The sequence below is a fragment of the Branchiostoma lanceolatum genome, chromosome 11, assembly GCF_035083965.1.
Source record: "Branchiostoma lanceolatum isolate klBraLanc5 chromosome 11, klBraLanc5.hap2, whole genome shotgun sequence".
NCBI classification, from domain to species: domain Eukaryota; kingdom Metazoa; phylum Chordata; class Leptocardii; order Amphioxiformes; family Branchiostomatidae; genus Branchiostoma; species Branchiostoma lanceolatum.
In genome coordinates, this window is record NC_089732.1 from 5192943 (window position 1) to 5214658 (window position 21716).

The following is a 21716-nucleotide window of genomic DNA, read 5'->3' on the forward strand; positions in this document are numbered from 1 at the left end:
AGAGTCGGACATTTTAAAAGCTGGGATGTTTTCCTATTACGAAATGTCCCCGTAAACTTTAGAAGCCATGCATAGACAAGCGGCTTTGTTTGATGGACATGAATAGTGGGTGGCACTGTGGGTGCCGTTATGTTTAGTTTGAGCAGTTTACACACACAGTTAACACAACGGTTTTAAAGCCTGCCGTCACAGGCAGTTGACCCCGAGCTCTAAAATACAGAAACTCTAACACACAAGCACGCACACACAGCCTGTTTTCGCTGTTTTTCTCTTCTCTGTTGTTCTCTTTTCATCTGTGTTTAGTGTATTGAAAAATTTCAAAGTCGTTTTTTACTGCATGAAAAATCGTAGCATCAAACTTGAACCAAAATGTTTAAACTATTTTACCAACTGAAGATATATTCACATTTTTTTTCTTTTCTATTCCTGTCAATTTTGTTTTGAAAAACAGTGCTTTTAAGTTAGTAAGTTTACAATGATCTAACGTTGAAGATTAAAAAACTGTCTCCATTCTTCTCTGAAGGTAGCAGTAGGGTCGTACATCAAGATATGACAAACGATAGTGTTGAAATAACATGACGGCACCGCCAATCCCCATAATCTTTCTGAGCGCCGGACAAACAAGCCGTCCGCTTCCGCCAATAGCCCTCTGAAAGGTGCAAAGCTTTGGGGAAATAGCTCTCTGATGTACCGAGTCATTTTTGATCACCAGAAAAAAAAGGAACGTAGATAAGAGTATGCATGCTTTATCTGTGCAGTAACCAGTCTTGTACATAAAAGTCTCCAATCTCGTTCATGTAGTAACTGCTGGTAAAATTTGCGATAGCTGTACTCCCGGCACTAGTGTTTGAAAGAGATGTTTTGTGCGGTCCACGGTTACAAGTTCAGTCGTTACGTTGCTTTTCCCCTCCAGTGGCTTTTACGTGTTAAAACAACCAGCAACATACCATTTGGCATTCATGGCAAGTAACCGTTTATTCGGAAATTGCCAGGTAATAATGTACTTTCTAAATCACTGGCTCTTTTGCATGCAAAGAGTATTTTCCATGGGGGTCCTCGGAGGTTAATTTTCTTTCTTAGAGAACGGTGATTTTCCCGGCTGGAGTGAATAGCAATGTATTCATTTTTCAGATTACCGGATAAATTGGTCGTTTTTCAGAGCTGGTTTCCTGGGTGCGAGGTGATTTATCCACAGCTAGTTTGATGCGCCACATGGGGGGTCAGTGAGGGTCTTTTATGGGTGTTGTACCCGGTATTGACAAGTTGAAATTTGTGGCAAATTGCTTAATTTGTGACTATTACGACAAATTACACCGCACCATTTTTTCCGGGGGTGTCGCCAGTCTTGCAGAACATTGGCGAAGTAGGCCAGGGAGCGGGCAATACCTCCCTCATGTGCTATCCCGCGCATCTGTTTTTATTACGCGGAGATGCACGAGGTGTGTGGCGTCGGTACCTAGCACGTAGTAGGGTACTGTCCAATATCCGCAACTTGTGATACCTTCATTCCGAGTGTGACGAAACAGAGTCCTTTCAAGCAGCCGCAGACGGCTTGGGTTCGGGAAATGGTAGAATACAATGTAGATGTGAGATTAGTACTAGCAGTCAAGTTGTCGGTACTAGTACATTGCAAGAAAGTGTATGTCTTATAGTTATACAATTGCAAGAAATCATAGTATATGGCACAACGAAATATTTGTCATTTGGTTGAGGACTAATGATTACAGAATAATAGATGACAATATTTCCTGACCCCCATTTCTAGAAGATTTCATATAGGTTTGTTCTATATGTAAAAAGGTAAAGGTCAGATAGACTTTTTTTTTAAGCCTTAGTGGGTTGTTATCCACTGTGTCTTGGGCACGGTATTGGAAGGCGGAGCCCAACCGTCTTCTTCAACCGCCTTTTACCTCCCCAACCAAAGTCAGGTTCCCTGGGTGGAGTGAAGAAAGTCATGTACATGTAAAAGTCCCTTTTCGAAGAACACAACATCCAGCCTGAGGAATACCAGGAATCAAACCTGTGACCCCTGGATCCTGTGCCCACTAGCTTAATCCACTTGGCCATTGACACCGCACAGGTGCTTTTATTAGTTTTAAACAGGACCTGGTGTTCTTACTGGTATTAGTACTAGTAGTAGTACTGTATAAAAACATGTGTTTTGTGTATAGAGTACAGCTGGCATCAAGTCCACTAGCAAGTATGGCTCTGGCTGTAAATAGGCTGCACTCGATAGAGATTTCTTGTCACATAGTACACTTATAATTACTACCTCAAAGCATAGCTGGCATTTGTAAAATCACTGACATTTTCACAATTACAACTTCCTTTCACCACTCTAACGTATGCTACCACCTGTAACATTGATCAGAACACTTCAGCTCTTTGGGTACTTTTTTTTGACATTCTGAAAGATTCCACCTTTTCTGTAATATGCAGGTTCTGTGAGAAGAGCAGCTTTCTTGTCTGCAAACATGGAAAAATTAGGATGAAGTTTGATGGCTTCTTTAGAATCGTTATCTCAGAAAGTTAGATGGAACTGTATGCTGACATGTTAAAAAAACTTTCTTCCATTACCAAAGATGAAAACTCTACCACATTTTCTGAAGCAGGATTCGCTGTACATGTAATTTCGAACAAACGAAAAAGCTGGACCTAATTTTTGACCTAAGGTAAAGCTAGGCCCATAGCCATAGGGGCAGTGGGTTGTTATCCACTGTGTCTAGGGCACAGTAAAGGAGGAGCCCATCCCTCTCCTTCCACCACCTTTTACCTCCCCAACCAAAATCAGGTACCCATTTACACCTGGGTGGAGTGAGGAAAGTGCCTTTCCCATTAGGACACAACGTCTAGCCAGGAATCGAACCTGTGAAATCTTGATCTCATGTCTGCTAGCATAGTATTAAGTACAGTCTACCATATGACGCCACAACAATATCCAGTCCATTTTGTGTTGTTGAAAATGGCAGCTACATCTGGTTTGGAATCAATTCTACAGAGAGCAAAGATGAACTTGCATACCTACTACATTTTGTATGTAATTTGTTAGCAAAACACTGAAGTGGAAGTAAGTGGGGTTAGCAAAATGTCTGGAATGTTAAGAACGGGGCTTTGTGAAAATGACCGGAAAGTTCAAACCAGCGATCTACTCTTTGGGTTGAATTACATTCAAATTGTTTCCATTTTCATTGATAGAAGGAAAGATGCCAAAATTAATCCTTTTTTGTTTTATCACAACATTTTGCCATTGCACTAAACCGTCTGGTACCAATCGTTTCAGCTTGTATTTCAAAAGGACTCAAACCAAATAGCTTTCTATGGATCATACGACTGAAAAGTTTGACTACAAGAAGGAAAACCATTATTTGCAGGTTTAACCCATCATACATAAGAGTCAGTACCTTCATTATTTGCAGGTTTAACCCATCATACATAAGAGTCAGTACATCCACAAAACAGTTGATGTATGTCGTATGTCTGTCTGTAGCCAACTGAAAATGATATCTCAAAATTTGGTTTGTGACTTAAATCATATCAAGGACCTCCTTGATCATATCAAGTTGTTTTGGAACCGGAGACACTGCCGAACGAATGCGTCATGTTTCTCAAGATAATTGTGTACAACTTTGAAGTAAATCGCGCGGGTACCTAGTCTTTTATTACTGCTAATCACCAAAGTTCTGAAGTCGGGGATTTACTTGTTAACAAAGTGGAAACCAAACAGCAAAGAGTTGGTGAGGTTGTTCTAATTGCTCTCACTGGGTATTGGGCCTGTGTACCGAGCATTCAATAGCTCTGCACCTATGGCTGCGGCGAACAATGCCGCAAAAATAATTACTGGTCGCGGCCGGAGACTCAGGACTGGAGGCAGTTGTCGAGTTATTCACAGTGGGCCGTCCGAGAGGATTAATAGTGTCTTTGTTGGACTTTGGCAGACTGGATGCTTTGTGGTGCCCAGATTGATTCTTTTGTAATTCATGCCCCAAAGTCTGTTGTTCCCCTCTCCTGAGACTTGTGGAGGCTGCCTTTGAAAGTCGGCAGTGTGGTACATGAAAAACAGAGAATGTGATGGGGGCCAGTTAATTGGACGGTTGTAAAGGACACTTGCCAGTGTCTCTGTTGGAAAAGAAAGTTCTGCTCCTTTTCATCTGGTCCAGGAGGAGAGAAGGGCAGGTGGCCCGGTGGAGGCTCATTGTGCGCTGATTACAACCGGCACAGTCTATCAAATACCGTAGTCTGATTGGTGTGAAATTGGCGAAGGAGGCAGAACTCCCTACCCCCCAAGTGGGTGAACGTGTACGCCATTGTCCTACCCTCTTGACAAACGAGAAAGTTATAGCGGCGCCGCGGGAGGCGGGTTTGAATGCGGCGAGCACGGTTTACCTACCCGTCCCCTCCACCGCACTTTTATTTCAAATCCTTAACTAGGTTTAAAATTTAGTGACCCCTGACTGGTACCTTCTGCTAAAAGTTTACAACGTTTTTTCACACCCGGTGACTTATTGATCAGCGTTGCTCGGCCGGCTTCTTTCATGATATTAAGAGCGGCGGGTAACGCTCATACGAGTCGACAAGCAGCTGCTGCCGCACCAAAAGGCAGACAAATTAGAAGACAAATTTCAATTTGCGGGGCAAACCCTTTGTGCGCAATCACAATCGTGTTTTCATGCGAACAAGAATTCAAATTTATCTTTGATGAAGGCAGTGATAGTAGCCCAACAGTGAATGGTAGAAAACGTAAAAGACTGTTTTTGTACATGTCGGTTAAATTGTGTCATTCTTGAAAATAAACGAAACCAAACATTTCACAATTGAAAATGCTCTTGATGAAGGCGCTGATAGTAGCCCAACAGTGAATGGTAGAAAATGTAAAAGACTTCCAAGTCCGTTTTTGTACGTTTTGGTTCAATTGTGTCATTTCTTGAAAACAGACGAAACATTTCACAATTGAAAATACTTGCTCATGTAAAAGTATGTATTGCTTGAAGGCGTAGGGATGAAAAAGTGCTGTCAGAATTCTAGATCACGCATACTTTAATTTAAAGCAGACTGGTAGCGGATTACTTCACAATAGCAACCCAGACTATTTTCCAGAAAAGCAGTGGGTACCCAGACAATTTTATCATCATCATATTTGTTTGCCTAGACAAATTAACCGATCTGTTTCATGTTGTTTTTCACAGGTAGACTTATTGAAAGATTTGTTGCCTCAGCAAACATTTCTAAAATAGTACAGCAGTATTGTAGACAGAGCGGAATTAAGGGCTGGGTCAAAAGTGAACGTTTTAGAGTGCGTCTTCAAGTTGTTGTTTTGGTGGTTGTCCATGATATCAAGACATTCTGATAGAGATAAGACGGACAACTGTCACAAAATATTTGTAGCAAATTAAACTTAGCAAATTGAACATTTTAGATTGTGCGTCTTGTTGTTTTGGTGGTTGTCCATGAAATCAAGACATTCTGATAAAGATTAGACGGACAACTGTCACAAAATATCTTTAGCAAATTAAACTTAACGTCTTGTTTGGGGTAAAAGGGACTCAGAATCTCACCATTATTACCACACAGTTGCTGTATATTCTCAAAACAAGTCACAATACACCACCTAACTTGCTAGAAAAGTCACAATTCTCATATTAAAGTCAACCAGAAATTCTTTCACTGTACAATTCAGTCCAAGTTTCAGAGTGACTAGAACGGTTGGATTTTAAGTTACGAATTAGCTAAATGCTTTCGAATTTTGTCAAAGAACGCTTTTTAACTTGCTTTCTAACTGGTATGAAATAGACTTATATGAGCTCAGAATGTACATTGTACAGTTTGGCATAAGTAATAGTAACTAAAAGACAAATTACTAACATTTTGTTACATACTTGTTGCCTTCATGTCAAAATGAACCTGTTTGAAGGTGGCATCCTCTCTCTGAGAAAGAAAGTAGCCAGTTTTCTGTAAGAATGATATACGTACTGTATAAGAAGAAGAATAGTGACCTCTAACCATATCACAACAGATATTTGTTTCCAGGTTTGGCATTTCCACTTGTCTTGCGCATTTCTTTTCCCTTTGGTCTGTATCTGTAGCCGGTATAACCGCCATTCAGCACAACACATCAGCACTAGCCTTTTAGTGCCTTTTTTTCCAATGTATAGACTTTGCATTTGATCCATGACACTATCGTCTCTGGTCTATTCCTTGGCCTGTAAAAGTTACTTGCGTACTTCAGATCAATGTTAGAAGTGTACATGTAGCTTATATATTATGTATTCTACGCACCCCTCCCCTCAAATTAGAAGTCAAGTCTAGCTCTTGAATCTGTTCGCAGTTAAGTGATTGAAAAATGTTTGCATGATGCATAGAAAAAAAAGTGACACCACAATTTGTAGGGAGTCTTATTGATTGCAAGCGCGGGAATATTAGCCCGTAACAGGCATCGAACTGCAGTCGGGAAGTAATTTTGCACCGTTTAGACTCCTCAGCCCCCCTTTCTGCATTCTGATGGGAAAAGTTACAAGTTTAATCAAGTTCAAATGATCAAAAACTCATTTTGGCTTCTGGGGAGTTATGATACGGGATGACATATCGCGCGACGGCACCCCGCGTAACCCCCCAGGAATCCGTCCAGCATGTAGAGGTGACTGCGGTCAACGGCGGGAACAATCCGCGCCCTCCGCCGCGATTCGCTTGGAAAGTTTTCCAATGTTTTGCAACCGCGGAGTCACACAACTCAATCAATCATTTGATATCTCCGCCGAAAATATGATTGAACAATTATAAGAGGTAATACATATCGCTGTACATTATGAGGGGGTTGGTATCGTTTCCATTATCTGGGCGATCGTAGTTTGGGAGAGTGCGGCTTCGCTGAGTGTATCTGTCAGACGCTGAAAGAATTGATGGCAGATTGATGAAGGGAAGCAGTGAAGCTTGGTCGCTTTGCCGTACAACAATATCACCTGACAAAGTGACAGGCTCGAAGCTTGTCATAGCATGATGATGGAAGAGTTGGGTCGGGCTGTAGTGTGCAGTAGCGCCATGGTTGTGTGATAGGCTACATGTAGGTCTTGTTCAAATCAGCTGCTACTCACTGTCTTTCCTATTGTAAGTTTTAAACTCTTGGACGACTTTCTTACTACGTAGTACATGTAGTCAAGTAACATGTTAGAAGTTTAGTATTCTTTTGCAAAAGTAAAAGAGTTAGTTACCCAATAACTTAGTTCCAAAGCCATTTTTTTTCTAGTAAAATAAGAGTAGAATTAGAAGGGCAATGCAAGTAAAGGGATCTCAGAGTTTTCGAAGATATGATGTGAAAATGGAGCATTCTAAGGCTTCTGAACTTATTTTCAGACAATACACTTTGAGTTTGACGCAAGTCAAAGACTGTGGTCACCTCTGGGCTTAGATATGGTCAGTTATGGTTAATCTGAATTTTCCACTTTTGGCAGTATCAAATCCCATGGGTAAGCACTGTACTAAGTAGGGACATTCAGTCAAAACTGGGCAAGATTACCGCTCAGGGGATCGATCATGATAAAATGCCAACCCTAGACAAAAAAACATGACAAAGTAGAAAGTCTGACAAAAAGCCTAAAAATACGTCAAAAACCTGCCGGACCCACTCCTCTGCTTGAAGAGTATCAAAACTGGGCAAGAAGACCGCTCAGTGGACTGATAAAATGTGGTCTACAGATGTACATTGTGGACAGGTGGTCACTATGACTAGGAGTCTTAACTTCTTCAAGTTCTGGTGTCAGTAGGAAAAAATTATCTAAGGGACAACCAAAAAGTAGTCACATTAGACAGGAGTTATGTAGAGGTGGTCACTTGTACAGGTTTCACTGAAACTGAAGGTTTAACAGAGTAGCACCCCTGTTCCCCTTAAAAACAAACGCCAAACTGCCCAAAGTGTACTCATTTTTTTAGTCTAGTCATTGGGTCTCCCGTCGCTTCCAATTTATCGATTGGCAAGTTGCGATGAAATCTTATCTCGCTCGTGCTATTTAAGAAGTCGTTGAAACCTTTTATAAACAAAGACATTACGCCCCTAACCTGGTTAGTTTTGCGAAAATGTCGAGTGCAATTTTTCAAAGATATCTCCACACCTCTGGAACACTTCTCGGACCCATTCATTTGAGATGACGGATGTCACATCCAATTCCTTTGACATCTCCTCTTGCTCCCTATCTTATCTGGACTGCCACTATTTCGGAAATGGAGAGACTACAGGACAAGAGTGCACTTTGTGGTAACCTGGTTTGCCCTATAAAAACGTCCAGGGAAATTCTCATGCCCATCTGCTTTCTTAAGTTTGATGGTGAGGTGCAGGCATCGGTTGTCACTTGCGATTTATCGATCGCCCGTTCGCCGCAGTATCTTATCTGGCACTCGATTTCTGGTAGGCGGGAGAGCACCCAGAGTCACGAACGCTGTCACATGTTTGTGGTTTCCGCGACCCGGCTAGATTTTTCCGATACAAACTTTCGAGTTGATCCACATAGAAATCCAGCACAACTACGACTGAGTGCAATGTTTTTCAGTGGTAGTACTGTAACTAAGTACAGAAAGAGATACTAACTGAGTTTACAGACAATGAGACATTCGCAATGTAGTGCATGTACATGTGCATAACTATAACGTGTATATCTGTGACAGAAATGCACAAAAAATGCCAGTTAAATTTAAGCTTTTTTCCTTTGGTTGAATGAATTCTTGATGAAGGGTAGGTTACACATGTATTTCAGTGATAGCAACAGTAGTACAGAGAGAGAGTTACTAATGCTTATAATATGTATACCATTACCAGTGACAATAATGAAATGAAAAATGCCAGTAACTACAACCTTTTTCCCCGTGGTTAAATGAATGTTTGGTAATGGCTCTAGGTTAATTTAGATTCATTGAAACATTTTCTGGGTTGTCCAGATAGAAGTAGGGCGTCGAGATGTGTCCAGGCCGATGGAATAATGATTGGGAACGTTAAATGGTTAAAAGCATCACATGATGACAGGTGCCAAAAATGGCTTCACTTTGTTTCCGATGGCATGTTTTACTTTAGCCACTTTCCGCCAGTGATGTCGCCTGCAGAAAATTATTGATTGTCAATTCTCACTTAAACTCTCGTGCCGGTATCAGTTTCCCATTCTATTATTACACTTAACCGCTGCGAGTTGTCGAGGTTTCTAGGTGCCAATCGGCCTCTTTGGTCCTTAGAGGTTCAGGCATCACCATGTGAACAATGGAGTCGAAACGCGGGGCTTCGTAAATCCAGACTTGCCAAACAGTATCAGAGTTTTCTTTTTGTGCGCGGGGCGGCTGAATCGTATCTGATTCCGGGTTAATGGCTGATAAGCGCGTACACAGGAAGGGATTTAACTTCTTTTTAATATTTAATTAACAAATTAGGGGCTGCCCAAACAAAGATACATTTGATATTCTGCTCTGTAAGAGGCTAATTTGGTGGGGGAGATTGAAGGGAGCTGATACTGGCTCTCGACTTCACGCATGGTGATTATCCGTCACAAGTCCTGTTCAGCCTGCGATATATTGGACTATAGATCTGCCGCGCGAAAGAATGAATAACCGCAACACAAGGGGAAATAAAACCCCATTTCAGTGACTGTCGGCTCAAGTTTGATAAATGAGAAATCATAAATTGAAAATCATGCACCGTGTACTTCGGAACACAAACATATCGGGGTGTAAGCGAGGGGGGTGGCACTTCTGTAGTTATTTAGCACCCAGTTTCCGTAGTAGAAAATGGATTATTATAGGTAATCTCCACCGATTCATTTTCTTTTAATTAACCGATGCAGGGAGGGAGACGACCTGGTTCTGTGTTAATTGATGAAAAATCATGGGACAAATGAAGAAATGATAGGGTTATTTGCGTGGTGATTGACGCACTCATGGTAGGAAATTTTGTCAAGGATTATAGCTGCCAAATGTGCTAGTGACACCATCAAAAATCTACCCGTCACTTTAGTCATCAACATGTTTCAATGACAACTGACACATGTATGGAACTGGAAAAAAAAGTATGAGTCGGACTCACTCATTAAAACGTTTAGGTTCAGGTCCCCCAAAAACTAAACTCAGTGATTTGTATCCGGACCTGAAGCTGAGTGTGAGTTTAAGTACACATCCCTAAACTGCGCCAAAAAGTCAAGTGAATGGGTGTAGAGACTACACTACCTTACAATTACTTACTGGGATCACTTGCACTGTTGTGTCAGAACTTACCAGTGAATAAACCAGACAACTTGAGTTTATTTAAAAAATCAGTGTTAAAGTTAAAGGGTGTAACTTATTATTAACACTTCAGAAACAGTTGATACAGTTTCTTCTACAAAGACTTTATGTTCTTCCAACTGTATGTTCTTCCAACTTTTATGTGTTTTGTGGTGTGTGTTAATATCCTTGTATGTGTTTTTTTTAGATTGTAACACTTTATTATTCAAAATGAATATGCTTTAAGTTTGTATTTAGATTCAAAACAGTTAAAGGCAACATGAGAAAAGTGTGTACTTTTGTCTACCAGCTGCTAGCACATATTGATACACTATAGCAGGGCTGTCTCCAGGACCTGTCCCTCCGTCCCAGGACGGAAATTTACTTGTTGGGACGGAAAAATATTTTACCTTGTCTGTCCCAAAATCTGAACTTTATGACGTGACATTGAATGATTGATGAAATTGTATCTTCGTAAGCTTAAAATGATGAATTTAACAAGAAAAATTCAACACATTGGCTAACCAAACAATGAGTGGGACGGAAAAAAATTAACAGCTGGAGACAGCCCTGTACTATAGTCCGTTAGCTTGCTAGCATGTTAATCTCGTTGTTATTTTTCTCCCGTGTAGGAAAGCGGAAGCCTGTGCTGTTAGACGGACAGACCCCATGTTGTCCCGTGTGCGGTGTGACGCTGCGACCGGGCGCGGAGATGAAGGCCCACTTCGAGCAGGAGCTGGAGAAACTCAGCAAGATTGGGAAGTAAGTCACAGATCAAGTAACCTAGTCATAGATCAAGTTACATACAGGCCAAAGATCATGACAGGCAGCTCAGGCTCCTGACTTAGCAAACTGTATCTATCGGCTGGCCAACTCCTCTGGTATGTTATCTGTCTATTTGGCCGATTTCTACTGTTTCCAGCCACCTCTGCAGCCTAGTAGAGGCTACATGACAGTCTCCATAAATCCCTTCTCAAATTATTCTGTTTCAAAGTCAGTAACAAAAGCATTCCTGCAGTTCCAAAGACAGCTGCTAGGAGGTCCAAAGTTACATTTTGTGTTTCACAGTTGACATTTGTTTGAAAATCAGCTTGTAAACCTTTTTTTACACGTCAAAAAGTCATAATGGTAATGTGTTTTGGAGTTTTGCATTTTGTGTCATGAAATATATTCTTTTGCACCCGGAGGAAACTATATGATAATGAAACAGTCTGTGTGTTATTACAGACAGGAAATATCAAAACTGAAATTTGTTTGATTTCTCTTGTGTGTGTCATTACAATTTTCAGTTAACTACAACTCAGAAGAATATTGGCATACAGAAAGACTTTTAGTCCAGTCTCATTGCATCAGTGTTCATACTAGCACAATTTTTCTGCACTATAAACAACATTGTAAAAGTAAAAAAGATGCAGGAAGGGAGTGAAAATGATGTTTGCTTTGCAGTACTGTTGGTATTTTAAGATGAGTTTTTGCTGCAGTAGTTTTTGCAGTAGTTTTTGCAGTACATAGTTTGAAGTTGGACTTTTCTGAAGTGTTCACTGCCTGTACCAGAATACATGTAACCTTGCCGAAGTCTGCCTGTATGATAGATGTCTGGGATTTCCCCGCTCTCAAAAGTTAGCGGCAAGTGGATCACTCGAGATCACAGGCACGCAGCCGGAACTCCCGAAGACTAGCTACGAGATTTGTGGTGATCAATTTCCAACAACTTGTCCAGTTGCCGGGGAGAGTGTTGCGAACAATTGATCTATCGCGCCTCGTTTTTTAATGTCGGGGCGTTTAGTTGATGCACGGGCTTGTTCCATCAGGACGGTCACGAAATATAGAAGTCATCAGCTAGAGGGAAGAAACTATGAATTCTAATGGTGTCAGAACTTTTTCCCATCAGATGAAGAGGCAAATTTGACGCCGCGCCACTTGAATCGAAATGAGGGGCGGACGGTGAGCTGGTAAATTACACCCCGGGCAGGGCCCGGGTCAGGGAGGCTTGGCCGGTATTGATTGGCGCAAGTTTCGGACACTAACTGGGCACTGATCTATGGGCTCCACATGCAGGTCACCTTCATAAAGGATGAATCAGTTTCCAGCATCACGGATCCACCAGACCAGCGATCGGTCCCATGGGCGGCCAGGAAGGGCTGTCCCTGTCGTCTGATGGATGTGTTTCAACTCAAACGAACCTTTTTCAAATTTTACATTTGTGCAAAAAGCAGATGTTTTATTGAAACAATGGTGACGAGACTAAGTGTTTCAACTCCAACGAACGTTCTTCAAATTTTACATTTGTACAAAAAGCAGATGTTTTTTTGAAACAATGGTGACGAGACTAAGTGTTTCAACTCTAACGAACGTTCTTCAAATTTTACATTTGTGCAAAAAGCAGATGTTTTTTTGAAACAATGGTGACGAGACTAAGTGTTTCAATTCCAACGAACGTTCTTCAAGTTTTACATTTGTACAAAAAGCAGATGTTTTATTGAAACAATGGTGACAAGACTAACTGTAATGAACGTTCTTCAAATTTTACATTTTGTGCAAAAAGCAGCTGTTTTATTGCAAGAAACAATGGTTACAAGACTAAGTGTTTCAACTCCAACGAACGTTCTTCAAATTTTACATTTGTGCAAAAAGCAGATGTTTTATTGAAACAATGGTGACAAGACAAAGTGTTTCAACTCTAACGAACGTTCTCCAAATTTGACATTTTAACAAAAAGCAGCTGTTTTATTGAAAGAATGTGGACAAGACAAAATTTTGGCAAAAACTGAAGCCTCCAACTTTAAAAAAGATATAAGGGTTCCAGCCGTGGGTTGCCAAGAAGGTCACTCTGTTCCCATGATTTCATGAATATGTTCAAACTCTAGTCTAACAGATGTTTAGTTTATAAATTCTACCTAAAAGATCTATTCTATAGAAGTCAACATTTTAGCAGAAAACTAGCCATCAACTTGAAGAAGAGCTGTTAGACTCACACTCAGGTAGTTTCCAAGGGTTGCAAAGAATGGCCTTCACCATCGTTTGATGGATGTGTTTCAAACTCTAACGAACGTTTAGTTGAACTTTTATTTTTCTAAATTTTACCAAAGGATCTATTGTATTGAAACAATGTTGTCAAAAAGATACGCATTCACTTGAAAAGAGCTGCTCGACACAGGTTTCATACATGTACAGTCATGTATGTTCTACATGTAGGTTGCCACAAAGAGGTGTCCCCATGGTTTGATGGATGTGTTGAAACTAATGAATATTTTTTGTCAAATTTAACCAAAGAGAAGCTATTTCATTGAAACAATGTTGCCAGGATAAAATGTTTGCTGAAACCATATCCTTCAACTTAAAAAAAAGGCTGTTATTTGACAGTAGAAGTGTTCGAGTTAGGCAGCTCATTTTCACATACCATTTTTTTGCCAAATTTCACCAAAGAGAAGCTGAAAGAAATGTTGACAAGACAGAATTTTGACACAAAACGAAGCCTTCAACCTGGAAAAAAAACTGTTAGCGGGCAGCCTTTGTGTTCAAGCATATGACTGTTCCCTTTAGCTTATTTTCACATGTTTGTTTAGTGAATCTTACCAACTTAAAGCTATTTTATCGAAAAAATATTGCAAAGACAAAATTTTGGCCAAAGACGTGGCCTTCAACTTCAACAAAAAAGCTGTTAAAGTCGGGCCCAAGTATAGCACTCTGCAAGTCAGCTCGTTTTCACACGCCCTGTCTAATGCGCAAGCAATCGTAGGGCAGTTTAATAGTCCTGCAATTCTTCACCTTTTGTTGATGAAGAACAAACATTAGCGCGCCGGAGTTTGGTTCTTTCGGGGTTGTTCGAGATACCTTTGTTTGCCAAACAACATTAGTTCCTGAAGATCTCTGCAACCGTTTGGCAACAGCCTGCTACGATGTGGAGAGGGGGGACTCAAATTTGGGACAATCAGATCCATCTTACACGACACCCCATTGAAAGTTTGCAGGAAATTGGAACAACATTCAAAATCACAGAAAGATGATGTATTGCCACCCAATTAAAAAGGGGAGAAAAGCCAAGAGACCCAGGTGGCAACTGTGTCAAAAATGTATTGCCCTCGTCCTTGGTGTATGGAAATCTGGGTTTGATAAATGACGGGTCTTGACAAATTGTCCCAAATTGTTATAAAATGATCACTTTTTCTTCATTTGTTGTCAAGTAGACGGGCCGCAGTTCACCGATAGTTCACGCCACCTTGTAACCTTTATCCTTCGGAAAACCGTGTCCTCTGTTGTAGCGCGGGCGCGCTCTCCCTACTTCAGCGGCGGCCGACGGGAGTTAAAGTTTCCTGGCAGAAAAGCGGGAACTCATGCATTTTGTATAGACGCAAATTCCCCCTCATGAATCTGTCATCTCCAGTGATGAATGTCCTTCACAGGCTAGTAATGACTTTTTGAAAAATGGCCATTCTCACTTAGTAAGTGATCCCGGATCAGAGGGTAGTTTGCTCATGAAAGATCCCCGGCTCTTTCGCTCCCGGCCCCCCGACATAAAACTCTAATTTCCATAAGTCGGGCTGGAGGTGTCCGGGGCTTACAGCCTCAACCGGCAATTTCGGGCAGCTTTGGGATTGAAAAACGAGCGGCGAGCCGTTTTGTGATGTACACAGTATGTTGTGACAGGTTGTTATGTCCATAAACTGCAAGGGCTTAATCTGCGACCGTAACAGGTGCCCTTACAAAATGGAATATTATGGACCATCCTGCTCCGGTAAATGGTTGCTTTGGGATAAACGTCTTGTCGGATATAATTCACCAACCAGAGGAAGACGTTTGGATCGGAAGGAAGCCGCTTTGTTTCCGCTCCTCCGCCCCACTCATCTCTGCCATGCTAGTTGAAGACTTTTCAGAGTTAACTACCCGACACACTTGCCTATCACTATACCTTTGACATTCTCTGACATACAGGTATTACTCAAAGATGGTCCTCGAAGATTGGAAAACCTTTTTTAAACTGGTCGGTCCGTAAGCGCCGTCATGTGCGGGATCCCTCTCGGGTTGTTATGCTGATGACGTACGCGAAACAACACAAATTACACGCAGGGGTCTACGGGTCAGACTCTTGGCTCAACCCGCATGTGATGCTCATAGTTACAGAGCTGGGAGTGTTTCTGGCGAAGTATAAAGAAAGGATGCTAGTGTAATTACAAGCCTCTTACACACTGATTCTGAATCTGAATCTATATAGCTGGTATAACCGCCATTAGGCGTAACACACCAGCTTTGCAGGCACGCGGCGCGGCAGCAGCTGGTCATATTACACCTGGTCTGTTACACCTAGTCTTTGTATATCTGACTGCAACCGTTCTTTAAAGCTACTTGGTGAGGGTGTTCCTACAGTGCTTGATGACAACGAGTTCCATTCTACTATCAACTATGGTTCTCTGGAAATACGAATTTTTGAACACATCAATCCTTGGCTGATTGTTACTTTCCTTTTCTTATTTCCCTCAGGAATGGGAAGAAGACGAATAAAGATGCTGCTTCACAATCAAAAAAGGTAAAAGTCTTAATTGTACAAGATACACTCAACCTTTACTAGTGCTACCAAGATCCTTGGAAAATCATGGATGTTGGAAGAAACTTACATGTACTACTGATTTAGATGACAATTAGGAAAACATTACAAGGAAATAATGATCATGCAGAAGACCATGATTTGACAGGAGAGGTAGCTGTGCTTCAGTTAAGGAGTAAAGTGATTTACTGTGTTATTTGGCATGTGATAGTTACTTTTTCTAGTATCCATCTAGCTTCAAACCTCTTTGAAACTTGGGCAGCACTTACATGTACAGTTAAGTATAGTAAGGACGGGATTGATGTAAATCTTTTCTTGTTTCACTTAGACGGCCTGTTGGAAGGTAAGTAGAAAAAGAAAATTAGTGTTTAAGGGGACAGGTTGGATGGATTTTCTATCGTATTTAAGTTACCTACAATGTATGTAGGGGGCATAATACATCGCTGTACACCTACCCTATGGACACATTGTCTTAGTTATAATTTCAACAAGTCTTGTTATTTAGGACATTTTAGGGAATTGGTGTAGCAGGTGAAATTTTTTTTACATTTGTTCCAGTTTTAATTGCTACATACTAAGTTGACTAAGACTTCTTTGATACATGTGCTTTTTTACTGAACCAACAACATAGCCAGTTTAACAGTAAATCCTTCAATAATCAATCATTAATTTTCTAATGTAGGAATGTTTTTATTTCGTTTCTTTTCCTTTTTGCATATTTGACATATCCATATAAATGACCTGAAACATAACTAGTGTTCACTAATAGTATCAAGATATTCCATGCAGATGCCTGTTTCCAAGTTTAAGTTAACATAACAAAAATGTCAAAACACCAGCCAAATGCCATTCTACTAAATAAAAGTTAACTTAAACTTCAAAAGTTTTGGACATGGTCATACAATTACTCCAGTTTTCACTCTGTCATATTTAACCAACGAATGTTGTACTAACAACATCACTGTAACTCCTACTCATGATCCAAACTAAACTTTGATCTGTCAATGTGTCCCAAAACTAACGGCCTTCTAACTTTAACTGTCTTTACTGTTGCATCTTGTTGCATTTAACTGCTGTCTCACTCTCAACCGCTGCTTCTGCCCACAGTTTACCTCCCTGTTCTACCATAGGCCATGGAAGCTGGCCTCTGTGTTTGAGGTCAGTAACTTTCTCTAGCAAACTTCTCGCTTTTGTGTGCATGTGTGTGTTGTCTGTCACTGTAGTGAACAGTGTTACTGTCCAATGTGATTGTAGTAATGAATATTAAAGGATGCTGTAGAGTCGGACTTAACCATGGTCAGTACTGACCAATAGAGGCCATAGAGTGATGCATATTGATATAGCAACTTGTTTGTTTGTGCTACATGAAAACTCATGAAAACTCATTAGGTTTTCTTGATAAAACTAAGTGGTAGTTATTTCAAGTTTCATGCAACTGTAGGTGTTCCTTTGTCTGTACATGTGCGTCTACATAAAGGTCATAATTCGTATGTACAGTTTTATCTTTGAATATTTTTTCAAAGATAGGTATAAAGTTATAGTTCATATGTGCAGTTTTATCTTTTCATAACTGAAGAGAAGTTACATGTAGATATGCAACCTAGACAAGTATTACAGGTGAACTTTTCATGGCAGCTGTTATTCAGAACCAGCCCACATACTGGTAACACTCTGCATGCTTCAGGAAATTTGATGCAATGTCACCTTGTTGAACATAAACTGAAGAGAAGTTACATGTAGATAATATTATTATTATGCAACCTAGACAAGTATTACAAGACTAGTGAACTTAACACATTTCATGGCAGGCTTTATTCAGAATCAGCCCACATATAACACTCTGCATGCTTCAGGAAATTTGATGCAATGCCATCTGTCCTAGAACACCTTGTTGGTGTTACAGCTTATGGCGTGCAGACTGCGCGTCTTGCGCTAATTGCGTATGGAAGCCGCGCTGTCACACCGGAGGACGCAGTAGACAAGTAATTGGCTGTGATGGGTGTGACATTAACGTGGATCCTCCACAGTCAATCAGCAAGGACCCCAAGTCAAAGACCTCTCAGAGAAAGTCCCCTGGCCAAGTCTCCGTGTATGAATATTGACGAGTCGAGTTGTCAGTTTGCGGGTGAGGTAGAATTTTCGATGAGGCTCAACAGGGTGGAACAGTGATGTCAATTTTTTTCGTTTGACCTATGATGATTTTTTTGATGGAATGGCCCTGAGAAGAATAATGAGAATCTTGATCAATAAATGGGACAGACATGAAAGATTTATTTCTGCAGCCCAACGATTTAACTTGTCTAGCAGCTACATGTAACAATATTTTACCCAAAAAAGTACTTTAGTTATATTGTACTATTTAAATTTTAAAGAAGTCCGCAATTTTTGTTTAAAATGCAGTTAAAACAAATGCTTCCAAAGTCACTGACGAAAGATAGCGGATGCTGTCTGAAACGTCTGACTGTTTCAAAATCTTATCCAGTTGCTTAAGTAAGTATTTTTGGGGTATCTTATTACCTGGCTGTCTAACCTTCATCAACGCTTCCAAAGTTTAAACTTGCCTTTTACCAGTATCAAAGTCTACTTCAAGATGGATTATTACATGTAACTAAGCATAGTTCTAACTTGTGTTACTGGTAATATGTTTTATGGTTAGATATTTAAAAAATGAATGAACATTTATCATTAGAATATTGTAATATTTCATTTATCATTGGAATATTGTTATATTTCAGTTGCCTAAAAATTATTTTTCAAACATCTTTTGGGAATGAAAAGTCAAACTAGCATGAAACAATCCTCATTCTAACGGTTCTAACCTATGTTGCTAAAAATACATTTTGCCATTGAATTATTATTTTTTTAATTAAAAGATTTAGCTCTGGAATATTGTTATATTTTTGTATCATCTGCCCATAAATTGTTTCCTTTTATTTACAACCATCTTTTGGGAATGAAAAGTGTGGAATACAAACTCTTCAGTAATGTTTTCGTCTGTATGGAAAGTTCTCCTCGGTGCTCACCTAATATGTCTATGATACATGGCCCTAATATTCGTACTGAGCAGAACAATTTGTCAGCAGCGTGCCGCGAGACTGGCGACGCGAAGGTCCTGTTTGATTACTCATTATACCCAGTGTTGTCTGTGACGGTAGAGTGTATCTGATAGACCGGCACAGGTCCGACTCAACGCTCCTCCGTAAATCACCACTAAGGCCACACCAATTTAATTTGTTGCTTCTCAAATTTTTTCAGAAAAAAAAACAGAGCGACAGGGCAAAAAATTAGAAAATTACAATTTTTTTGCAAGTAGTCTAGGTTGAAGATAATGGTTTACATAACATAAAGAATATGAGGATTATTAAAGTTTCAGCTTTGTATGGCTCATTTAATGCAATGCACCCCTTTCTAAAAACTAGTACTATAATTTCAGCAATAGATTTAAAGTACCTTTTGCCATGTTATATATGGATTGATATTAAGAAATAGTGTTGATAAGGCTGTGCCAATTTATTTTGTTGCTTCTCAGAATAGCCTGTCCTGTTTTTCTCATTTTGAAAAAAAATTGGGTCACTATTCTCATTCACAAATTTTAATTCCCAATTTTAGTGTCTATTCAGTTGTAAGACTCAATAGCCACCAAAATAGATTAAAAAGGCCTGCCCAAACCTAAAAAGTATGGTCATAATGATCATAAGTTGTAATTTTTCATTTATTAAAACTGTTTCTCAATATCAATCTATTTGTTGCATGGCAAAAGGTGATTTTGATACTGAAATAATTATCATAGGATCAAAGAAAGGGGTGCATTGCATAAAATGAGCTATACAAAACTGAAATTTGAATAATCCTCTTATTCTTTATGTAATCTAAACCTATCTTCACCCAAGACTATTAAAAATTCTATTTTCATTTTTTTCCTCCCTGTTGCTCCAATTTTTTTCTGAAAAAATCCGAGAAGCAACAAATTAAATTGGTGTGGCCCTAACCGGGCAACTCGCAATCAAGTACACAGTCAGTATACGTACCTGTCTGGATACTACTTAAACCTGCCATGATTACCTGTGTATCTGATACTTCTGACTAGCGTTAACATAGATAACGGACATGCGCCAGTTAGCCGTAGATAGGTGTAATCCGTGGAGAAGAGTCTGATAATGGCCCTGCTCACGTAACAAAGCGGCCCCCAAACTTGCTACATTAGGCGTAGCGTCATTAGCAAGAGTTCAATAGACGTGTAATTGAGTTTGATCTAGGCATGACTCATGTTAAATTGAGCACGGCATGCCGGCAGGTACCCCAACCGATATCCCCGCTAAAATCTAAGAAACGATGAGAAGGCGAAAACTAAACCAAGAAAAAGAAACGCTGAAATGTCTAAGACTGGAAAGTTGGTGCAGGTGCAAGTGAGGATTTGCAGTAGTGAAATTATGCTGGTATAGGGGATTAAAGCTGTCATTTACATGACAGATGTAGCTACCTCCCTCTAGGGGGGTGCAGGTTGCAGCTAATGTGACACACAGTAGCTCTGTGTCTTACCATAATTGCATAATTAGTTCCAGTCCTGCAGGAGGTTAGGAGCCTAAAGAGTTCTCAGTTTACAAGGACAGATGAGAGCATGGAGGAATAGAAGGGGAGCAATTATTAGGCAATCATCGCTTTGTCTGCCGAAGGATGAAACAGTTGATAGATTGTTTATTCTGATGTGTATAATTGCTTGAGCTGAATTTCAGCAGTTGGTTATTTCTATCATTTTATCCAGGAAAAGAATTAGATATACATTTTTGTGATCTAATAACCTAGGTTTTGTACTGTTTGGGATTATGGTTAATACAGATATTAAATGAAATGCTACTTGATGTAGTATGTTTTTGTGGTGTTATTGTCTCATGTATGGATGCTGAAAATTGTCATGCTGATAGCTGACATGCTTCTATTTCTGAATACAATGCTTGGAGTTGGAAGGGTTGCAAAATACATGTAACAGAACCAATAACTTTGAATTTGTTACTGGTAGCTTTTTTTTCAAAACTGTATAGTTTGTACCTATATCTGTGCTTTGAAATTGAAGATTTTAAGCCTTCTTTGTTGCCTTTAAATGCTATTAACACAATTCCTTGAACAGATTTTAAAAGTAATTCCCTATTTGAATGGGTGTTTTATTAAAGTTAGCCTTGAGCCAAAACATTCATTTAGATTGCAACAATAGTTTATGATATAAATGAAAACTTATAACGAATATTTTCAATCAGTGTTCTCGCCAGCCTGAAATTTTTACCCGTCATTTCGATTTTGGTTGAGGGAAGAACATATCGAGCGCCGAAGGCGCGAGGCGTCGCGCCGGAGGCGTGACCATCCTAGGGGGGTCCGGGGGTATTCTCCCCCGGAAAATTTTGGAATCTAGACCCTCTGAAACGCTATTTCCTGCATTTTGAGGGGCAAATTTCCTGGTAGAATAAGCTTAGTTTCATCACATCTCTTTCGTTGAAAAATTACACAAGGGTTTTGGGGGAGGCGTGCCGTCATCGCGGTAAGATCGTATGTTCACACACAAGCTACATTTCTATGTTGTATACAATCGGCAAAGAAAAGAAAATCAAGCACAACAAAACTTTATTACGTATCTACGTCCTACAAAAGATAGACACAGAATAAGTCGGCAAAAATAAAATTGTTCAACACTTGTCCCGTATGCTCCCTGTAATTATTGAACATAATGAGGAATTTGACACCCTACTTTGAGAAAGAACGCCATAAAGACGTCCATTTTTTTCTCCCATGTTTTCCACGGTTAATTTCTCCGGTAACTGCACTGAATGTCTTCAAAAGTTGTCGATTTAAGCCTTCCAACAGCCGCTTCGTCGTGCGATCCTTGCGATCCCCGACATTCCCCTAACATCTCGCAAATTCACGCTTAGCTGAAATCACGCGAGTAGCGAGACTCGCATGT

General features: G+C 40.1%; 1 protein-coding gene across 9 annotated transcripts in view; it reads left to right on the top strand.

The window, feature by feature from the left end:
• The window catches only part of LOC136444908 (E3 ubiquitin-protein ligase Rnf220-like), a 64016-nt gene that overhangs the window by 14570 nt on the left and 27730 nt on the right, over positions 1-21716 (top strand). For 6 of the 9 annotated variants that reach the window (XM_066442679.1, XM_066442670.1, XM_066442672.1 and 3 more), the window contains 4 exons: positions 10857-10986; positions 15703-15748; positions 16095-16109; positions 16874-16924. In XM_066442679.1, the coding sequence (XP_066298776.1) occupies positions 10857-10986; positions 15703-15748; positions 16095-16109; positions 16874-16924 (242 nt within the window). The remainder of the gene's footprint in view (positions 1-10856; positions 10987-15702; positions 15749-16094; positions 16110-16873; positions 16925-21716) is intronic. The other 3 variants (XM_066442675.1, XM_066442671.1, XM_066442678.1) reach the window with 3 other exon arrangements.